Genomic DNA, 9,913 nt, shown 5'->3' with positions numbered 1-9,913 from the left:
AGCACAGGCTCCGGACGGGCAGGCTCAGCGGCCATGGCTCACGGGCCCAGCTTGAAGTGCTTTATTCTTAACTTTCTCTCTTTTCCCGGCTGCGGGTTGCCACTCGGCCATACGCTGTCCTGCGGGAGCTGGGGGTGGGCAGGGCGCGGCGCCGGGGCCGGAACGTATTCGCGGAGGGTCGGCGAGGAAGCGAGGGAGGCATGGAAACTGACGCTCGGGTCTGGCTAGGCCCCTCGACTTAGGAACCTTGTCTCTGGCGGGACGGGTCGGAGCCGGGGATCGTGTGGCCGCTTCCTGGGGCTTCAGGCCGGGGCCGTGGGCGAATGTGCCTGGGTCTGGAGAGGCGGGAACCCTCGCGCATATGAAGTTATGGATAACTGGTGTTCTTTCGCTGGTGCGAGTCGTTTACAGCTTCCTCTGAGCCTTCAAGTGCTTGCCAGAGGCTCCTTTTTGGATCCGGGAGGCGACTCCCGGTACCCCAGCAGTCCAGGCCACCATCAAACCTCGCGTGAGATAAAGCGAGAACTTCCCCTCTGATCTTTCTGCCTTCAGTTTGATCCTTGTCACTTCTCTCTCGTCGTCGTTCGCGACCCCAGTCTCCCAGGTTTCAGTTTAGGGCGTCGCAAGCCTCTGAGAAGCGTTACCTTTCCCCTGTTACTCGCACAAGTACAGTCCTTGTCTGTGGGCTCCTTCCTTGTCAGTCATCCTATGCTGTGCACATACTGTGGGTGTAAATGTTCATGGAACGAAGAAATGTACGGGGCACCAAGGAAATAAAGCAAGGCCACAGTTTGCAACTAAAACAGTGGGGAAAAATGAAATAGTGTGGTGGGTGTGAAAGAAAAGTGCAAGAGACAGAAAACATGGGCTGAATTCTTAGGCCTCCTACTTATCAGCTATGTAACTGGGCAAGGACTTGCATTAACCTGTAAAAGACATTAGTAACAGCTGCTCGAAGTGCTTACTTCTGATTCCAGAGCTGCTAGAACTTTATTTCATTTAGCCTTTCTAGCTCTACTGGGTAGATTCTGTTACCATCCCCGTGTTGCAGATTTGGACCTGGGAGATTAGAACTTGCCCTCAGTCAAGCAGCTAGTAAGAAGCATAGACAGATTTGAATTCAGATCTGGCTGGCTCTAGAATCTGAGCTCTTAACCATCAGGCGGTACCGCTGCAGTCTCTCAAGTCCATTAGAGGTGACTTTGGAGTGAGGGCTGTTGGTGATAAATTAAGTAATAGTATGAAAGGGCTTTGTAAGAGTACCCATGAAAGAGTTCTTGGCAAACTTCATTAATGTTCTTTTCTTTTTTTAAATAAATGTACTTATTTATTTTTGGCTGCGTTGCGTCTTATTTGCTGCACGCAGGCTTTCTCTAGTTGTGGCGAGTGGGGACTACTCTTTGTTGTGGTGAGTGGGCTTTTCATTGTGGTGGCTTCTCCTGTTGCGGAGCCCTGGCTCTTGGCACGTGGGCTTCAGTAGCTGTGGCATGTGGGCTCAGTAGTTGTGGCTAGCGGTCTCTAGAGCACAGGCTCAGTAGTTGTGGCGCAAGGGTTTAGTTGCTCCGCGACATGTGGGATCTTCCCGGGCCAGCGCTCAAACCCGTGTCCCCTGCATTGGCAGGCGGATTCTTAACCACTGTGCCACCAGGGAAGTCCATTAATGTTCTATCTTTATGATTTTTACTGGATATACATTTGCTAGTTTCTTTTTTCATTTTTCTTCAAATCTCAGTTTTTAAATTTTGTTAAAAAAGAAAAGTTATTAGGTAGATGGGAGAACAGTATCACTTGTCATAAGTGAAAGATAAGTATAAAAATAAATGTATGGAATAAAAGAATGTTATTAAAATTTGACTAGATAATAGTGCCCCACCAAGTTTTCAGCCTGAGAACTGTTCTCCTTTTGTTTAAAAAAGAGGGCTAGGAAGTCCCTGAGAGATTTTAAAGACTACTGCCAAACTGATATTTTCTGACATTGGGGGTTGAAAGAATTGAAAAGTTAGTACCCTTGTGCTGTGTCCTTAATGCCATACTATCATATGAATGAATCCTCCCTGTTTAATAACGGAATATTTACTGTGTCTTTAGGCTATTTGAACAGTTTAACCCACAACATGGATATCAGACCAAATCACACAATTTATATCAACAATATGAATGACAAAATTAAAAAAGAAGGTAGGTGCTTTTTAAAAAAAAACTGAAGTGTGTTTGCTTACTACCATCTTAAAAATTATACAGCTTCAAAAATTCTCATCTAGTCATCTTTCTCAGTGCTTGAAATAATGTTTTATCCCTTATTGTGTAAGGATTTTAAGGCTTTTTAAAGATAAAAATAGGTAGGGGCTGAAAATGTGTTGACTCTGTTTTCACTCATAGTTAAATGGTTTCAAAAACTTAAAATTAGACTGCTAATGGGAATAGTATGATGTTTTTATTAAAATATGTAACTTTGTATAAATAAATGGGGGGGGCACTCAGTGCCGTGTCATTTTATGAAGAATTTTGTCTTAGTTTCATTCACAAATAACTGGTTTCCCCTCTAATTTTGTGCAGAGTTGAAGAGATCCCTGTATGCCCTGTTTTCTCAGTTTGGCCACGTCGTAGATATTGTGGCTCTAAAGACCATGAAGATGAGGGGGCAAGCTTTTGTTATATTTAAGGAACTGGGCTCATCCACAAATGCCTTGAGACAGTTACAAGGATTTCCATTTTATGGCAAACCGATGGTAAATCATTCTTATTTTGGCATTAATCGCTATTAATGGTATGATAGATGTATAAATATACCCTTGAAAATATGGCTGTTGCTTTTTGCCTTCAGTTAAGAGTGGGTTTGGGTTTATTTTATTTATGTATTTATTTTTATAGAAACAGTAGTAGAGCTTATAATTCGCTTCTTGATTTATGATAGTTCAAATAGGCAAAAACAAAATACATTGAGATGTAGAATATTTTAAAAACAATGGCAGTATAGGCAATATTCTCATCTCAAAAGAACTGGGAATTAATAATTACTCAGATTATTAAAAAGAAACCTCTGTAAACTTGTAAAACAACACAAAAAATCGTGGATCAAAGAGGGAATCCAGTCTGAAGTTTCCGAAAGTAGCATGATGAAATACTGCGTGTCAGAAGCTATGCAGTCAAAGCACTGATCTGAGGACGGTTCATAGATGTAAAGTCATAGGTTTTATTAATGAATAGCAATGAATGGAAATGAAATAGTTACACGTGGAAAGTTTTAAACTCAGGAGTGACATGAGATTTCACATTTAGCTGCTGGATGAAGATTGGATTGTGGGAAGGGCAGAATGGAAGTAGGGAACTCAGGAGGCATTGGTATTAAGTCAGAGATGGTAGAGGATTGGATCAGGGTGGAGACAGTGTATATAGCAAGGAGCTCTAGGTGTGTGAATAGGTACGTAGTACCTTGGGTGTGGATTTCAGTGCTTTTCTTCCGGAACTGGAATGTGATGGGAAGGGATGTTGGGGAAAGAGCCGAGGCCCAGAGTTTCAAGGACCCATGTTCTCATTCTAGTTCTGCCATTAACTGGCTCTGTGCTCATGTTCACTTTCACCTGTTAAAAAAAACAATAATAATAAGCAAACTGGATATTCTTTGGTTTAATTCAGAAGCAAGCAAAAACTCTATAAAGGACCAGATAATAAATATTTTAGGCTTTGTGGGCTACATACGGTTTCTATTGCATATTCTTGCATGTGTGTGTGTGTGTGTGTGTGGTTTTTTTTAACAATCCTTTAAAAATTGTCTTAAAAAAAAAAAGAAAAGGAAAGAAAAAAGTACTTAACTAATAAGCCATACAAAATCAGGCCATGGGCTGGATTTGGCCCATAATCTGTAGTGCAGACCTCTCTTCTGATATTTTTTTTTTTTTTTTAACAAATGAAGAATCAGGCACAGAAAACTTCTGTTACTGTAACCAGTGGCATCATCAGGACTTGAAAGCTAATCTCCTGGACACCCAATATTGTGATTTTTTTTTTTTCCCCGCTAAACTAGGATTCAGCATCCTATCTGTAAAAGGGCCAGATAGTAAATATTTTAGACTTTATGAGCCAGATAATCTCTTCTGCAGCTACTTAACTTTGCCTTTAGGGCCAGAGAAGCAGCCACAGAAGGTGTGCAGATCGATGAGTGTGCTGTGTCTCAAGAAGACCTAACGTACAACACCAGGCAGTGTTGTCTGTGGTCAGTAGTCTGAGGACTTTGGTACCACGCTGTTTAATTCAGGACTGAGCACTGTTTGTCTGTTACTGGAGCACATTTTCTTCCCGTCCTCCGTCCAGCTCTCCTTTTCCCATCATTTTCCCACCTGACTGGGCACCATATATGTGGAAAGTCCTATTGCAGAAAACTGGGAGATAGTACCTGCATACCCCAATTTTCAGTAAATTGGCATTTCCTGAGACCAGTTTATCTTTCTCAGTAGTGTAAAGAACTAGCATAAGTGAGATCTCAGTTGGCAGTAGCATAAGACTGGGTTTTAGTTTAAATCTACAATTACATTAGTATGAAGGAACAGTTTCTTCTCGAGGGTGTTAGGGCTGTTTGCTAAGTTGGGATGACAAGTTTGCATGTGCCTGTGACTGAGATGCAGGAAGGCTGGAAATCGTTTGCTGCGTTTGGCACTGGCTTCACCTTGCCAGCTAATTATTTAAAATCAGTGGAGAAAGCCCATTAGACTGATCTCATATTGAAGGTATTTTGGGACGTCTGTTCTCTGCCTTCAGGAAAGTGGTAGACACTGCCAAATCTCTCGCATCCTGGAAGAAAGAAAAGAATGTTCCTTGAGCTGCCTTGTTTATAGTTACTTAGGTGGTTTCAGTTGCCAACACGCCGGATCAGAAATGAACAAACTTTTCTATAACTTGGAACTCAGAACAAAATTACTCTCTGTGATTCAAGGGCGTTTGGTTATTTAATTCCAAAAATACCTCAGTAAAGTAGAACCATCTTCCTGAGGACTTCTGTCATGAAACCTTTGGTATAAATGTAAATCTTGCACCTTCTCTAAGCTGTGGGTGGACTTTTATACCTGACCAGTATTTAGTCTAGACCAGGGTTTTCAACACTGGCACTTTTGCCGTTTTGAACTGAATACTTTTTTATTGTTGGGGCTGTATTGTTCATGGAAGAGTGTTTAGCAGCATCTCTGGCCTCTGCCCTCTTAGCATGACAACACACAGTGTCTCCAGTCAGCAGTGCCAGCTGTCTCCTCGTGGGCAGATTCGCCTCTGGTTGAGAACTGCTGCTCTAGACCAGCCAGCTAAGAGCGAGGGCTGAGGTCAGAAATTTTCACAGGTCATAGGGACGAATACAGGATCACCCAAGATCTGTTCAGGTCGGGAAGAAGGGAGTTGGGCGGGAATCCCTGGGAGCAAGTCAGAGTTGGTCCCAAACTATTTCTTTTGGTTAGATGATGACATGCAAGACTAGCAGAGTTGCTCGCAGGGTAAGTCCACTTGGAGCTGCCATGGTCCAGCAGCCAGAGGAAGCCTCAGGGACTGAGGTATCGTGGGAGGCCTGCCGCCCCCCCTCGGTTCCCCCGAACATTCAGCTATGCAGTAATTTTAGGCCAGGGCCATACTGCTCAAAGTGTGGGCCCCACCATCCCCTTTGTGCTTGTTAGAAGTGCAGAATCTCAGGCCTCACCAGACCCCCTGCATCAGGATCTGCACTCTTAACAAGCTCTCCAGGTAATTGGATGCACATTAAAGTTCATGAAATGCTGTCCTAGACCAGTGTTTCTCAGCGCTTGTTCAGTTGTGTGTGCTGTGCCTGCTGGCTGTGGCGTATTACTCATGCAAGTGACCTGGTTGCACTAGCTGTGATGCCATCTTTTTGTTTCCTTTCAAAACTTTTTAAATTTAAGTGGATGCCACTGTTAGTCATTTCATTTAAAAATAATAGACCAGATTCAAGGGAAAGTCATTCTCAATCTTTGGTACTTTAACTTTGGAAGTAACAAATTCCATGCATATATGGACCCTCTGTGTGTCCCTGTAAGGGATAGACAGCTTTCCAATGCAGTTTTCTCTGTTCTTTTAAATGGAGAGGGGCAGTGGTGCAGATATTTCAGTCCTGTTTTTCTCATATGAAAATCTATGGTTTTTTCTTATAATAAACACAGTTGAATCTAACTTTGTCCCAGTTGTGAATCATGGGTCACAGCTTATTTTCATTTGGTGCTCAGTATAGTTGATAGATTTCCTTAAGTATGTGTTTAAAATTAGCTCGTATTTGCATAATGAAATTTGAAATATTGATGACAAGTGTAGAAACAGCCTTCAGCATGATGAAAAGTAACTTGTTTTCAAATAATTAAAACAGCGAATCCAGTATGCAAAAACAGATTCTGATATAATATCTAAAATGCGTGGCACTTTTGCTGACAAAGAAAAGAAAAAAGAAAAGAAAAAAGCCAAAACTGTGGAACAGACTGCAACAACCATGAACAAAAAACCTGGTCAGGTAAGATGGGCAAAAGTTCCATTTTTTTTTTTTTTGGTATTAAAAATTTGATAGAGATGTCTGTCTTCCATCTGAGGGGTGATCTTTGAGGCACGCATGTGCACATGTGTGTGTTTAAAGGTAGATTTTTAAGAAGCTGGAATGGTTGAATTCTAAAATTCCAATATTTGTGTTTAAGCAACAGATTAAAATATAAACCTTTACATATGCAGATTTATATTGAACAGTTTTTTTTAATTTGCGTGACATTTAGCTCCATCATTCTCCAAAATTTGTTAATTTCTATTGGCTTATTTTTCAAGTTCTGTGTATAAATAATACTGTAGATGTTATCTTTAATCATGAGTATGCCACTGAAAGCTGCTTTCTTTGAACAGTTCAGGAATTCAAAATCTAATTTAAAGTACCAGATAAAGATGAAATTATCATCCAAAAAGTAGTTACTTTGGGATTGAAAGTGATTAGAAATCAGTTGTACTAAGTATAATGCTTGACTTTTTTCTAGTTGTTTTTAAAAAAAGAGAAAGATTGGTCCTTATATTTATATTTCTCCGTAATTTTAAAGCTTAGAGGTTGAACTTTATGATATAGACCTTTCAGAAACATTTGACAAGTTAAATACATTAATGTTTGAGTCAGAGTTTTAAGATGTAAAATCTCAGTGAAAGTAAATAGATTTAAAAATCTGTTTGTTAATCTTATTTTTATGAAGTAATTTAAAATGTAAATACCTGCTGCTTTTTTAGAGGGGTTGGAAATGTTAACTCTTTCTCTATTTCTTTGGGTTAGGGAACACCAAATTCAGCTAATACCCAAGGAAATGCAGCACCAAATCCTCAGGTAATATTTTTTTCCATGTGATACTTACTTTAAAATAAAATTACAAGACAATAACAATAATTACAACAACGTGCATGTCTCCAAAAACAAAATGATTCCATGTATAAGCCACAATAATGTGGAAACTCACTCATCAAAACGTTTTAATTTTCTTTAAGAGGGAGAAAACAAAACCTGACTTTATTCCTTGCTTCCTATGGTGAGTCAATGACAGAATCAAAACAATAGATTCTAAGCTCTATGAGGTCAAGGAGCAAAATGGTTGTTTACCGCACAGTACATGGCCCAGAGCTTTCCAGGCTTGTGGCTTGGTATCCATTCCCATTAGCTGAAGCACTAACCCATCTTTTCTCATAGAGCAAAGTTGTTTTACCGTTAGTTGCCTTTGCTCTTATTTCCTCAGCACATACATATTTAAATCTCCTGATATAGACTTATCAGGAAACTCTTTACCAAAGAGTTTTAGAAACTCTTTACCTAAGCTTCCCAATAAAGGCCTCAAAAAGAAAGCCTGAGTTATGTACTAATGGTTTCCCGATTAATCCCTTGGGTGCTAGGTTCTGACAGGATCCTTACATCCAGGGAATTCCTGCACCACTGAGGTTTTCCTCCTCTGATTTTAAGTTATTTGCATTTTCTTGCATTGTATACTCTTTTGAAGTCTTTCAGCAATTATAGTCCAGTTCACAAATGCCAGCACTTAATTCTCTAAGCCCTAAGTTGTTCTTTACATTTCATCTTTTTTCTGCCACGAAATTAGCCTGAAGACAGAGGCTCTTACGTGTAAAGACCTTTCCCTATAGTTCCCCATAACAGTGTCTGTATCCACTTACTTGTATGTAACTAGATGCCATGTATATCTCATTTTCTCAGAAGAAACAAACACTAAAAATTGCCAAGCAGTGGTTCTAAGTGGAAATCTATTTCCAGATTTTCTCACACACTGGGAGGTAGTAAGCGGTAGCGCAGAGGATTGAATATCTGAGGGTTAAGCAGTGGAGGACGGGTGACACCGATGCCTTCTCTGGTTTGTTAGGATCGGTTCCATAATCCAGACGGCAGAGTCCTCCCGTTCCAGCTGACCTCCAGATGCTTAAAACTTAAATATTGTTTTAAATACCGTTAATTAAATACTTAAAAACTGTTAATAAGATTTATAATCTTCCAGATATTTATTAAGTGACTTGAATGTCTACCTTGTTAGGTTTTTGCTTATTTCTCTGGTGTCACTGTTTCTCAGCTTTAGTGTTTGATGTAGTAAGATTTCACAAGCCTTGAACGGTGGAATGTAGTTTTCTGAAGTTTAGATTTTAATGTAAGAGCCAAATGGTTTACTGTACTTTTTATATTTACAAACTAACTTTGCCTTTTCTTTTTAATAGGTCCCCGATTACCCTCCAAACTATATTTTATTCCTTAATAATTTACCAGAAGAGACTAATGAGATGATGTTATCCATGCTGTTTAATCAGTAAGTGTTTTCATAAACAAGTCTGTGTTCTGAGAGTCTTCCTGACAGGACAGATAGCACTTCCCTGGGTTGAATCCGTTTGTATATCACACAGTAATTCCTTACAGCTTCATTGAGTTGCTCCAGGATTAATCATGAATTGAAGCCAGTCTGCAGATTTATCAAATAAAAAGCTAAATTACCTGTAATGTTTGAATTGTTAATTCTAGTTGATGAGTAAAACAGGAAACAAAGCTTTGATGAAATGACAAAAACAGAATTAGCTTACATGATTCCTGCAGTTCTTTTCATGGTATTAATTATAATTTAGGCTCTTTCATCCCACTCAGGATTCTTGCTGGGATGTGATACTTTTCCTGGACTCATATCAGGAAGTTGCTTACCAAATTTAAACACAGACATTTACGTATTTGATGTCATCTCTGTATTTACATGTATATAAATTGTATACGTATGTAAAAATTGTTTTAATTCTTTATAGGTTCCCTGGTTTCAAGGAAGTACGTTTGGTACCTGGGAGGCATGACATTGCTTTTGTTGAATTTGAAAATGATGGACAGGCTGGAGCTGCCAGGGATGCTTTACAGGGATTTAAGATCACACCGTCCCATGCCATGAAGATCACCTATGCCAAGAAATAAGATTTGGGATAGCTGCCTTTAAAGGACTTGGTGTTATGTATAGTTTTCGTTTTGATAACATTTGGTCAGGCCACTTTAATAGTTGGGGGTAGGGGAAAGTGTATGTGAAATTTTTGTAAAGGATTTAAAACATTACCTAGTCTTTGTTTAGCCTTAGTGAACTATGAACTGTGAAGGCCTTAATTTTGTACAATAAACTTTTATTTGTATTCTGTACATAATATTTCATTTATTGGCCCACTGTCCTATCATCAAATGCTTATGCTAGTCTAGAACACATCTTAAGGTATATAAAACTGTAATAGGATGCTTTCCTTGTGTGTTTTTTTTTTTTTTTTTTTTTTTTAATTCATTCAGTAGCCAGGACTTCCTCTGACCACAGCCAGGAAATGTTCTCTCTGATTTTTTTTTAAATTAATTAATTAATTTACTTATTCATTTTGGGCTGTGTTGGGTCTTCATTTC

The 9,913-nt window shown here is 39.5% G+C and overlaps 1 protein-coding gene across 1 annotated transcript; it reads left to right on the top strand.

Annotated features, from left to right (window-relative positions):
• The first annotated feature begins 589 nt into the window (after positions 1 to 589).
• SNRPB2 (small nuclear ribonucleoprotein polypeptide B2) lies at positions 590 to 9,657 on the top strand. The gene is made up of 7 exons (XM_065892577.1): positions 590 to 660; positions 2,089 to 2,178; positions 2,557 to 2,729; positions 6,356 to 6,496; positions 7,286 to 7,336; positions 8,719 to 8,807; positions 9,289 to 9,657. Exons 2-7 carry the CDS (start codon positions 2,115 to 2,117, stop codon positions 9,446 to 9,448), a joined length of 678 nt encoding a protein of 225 aa, XP_065748649.1. The 5' UTR covers positions 590 to 660; positions 2,089 to 2,114; the 3' UTR covers positions 9,449 to 9,657.
• The last annotated feature ends 256 nt before the right edge of the window (positions 9,658 to 9,913 follow it).

This window comes from Phocoena phocoena, chromosome 15, assembly GCF_963924675.1.
Source record: "Phocoena phocoena chromosome 15, mPhoPho1.1, whole genome shotgun sequence".
NCBI classification, from domain to species: Eukaryota; Metazoa; Chordata; class Mammalia; order Artiodactyla; family Phocoenidae; genus Phocoena; species Phocoena phocoena.
This window is presented reverse-complemented; position numbering and strand designations above follow the sequence as displayed.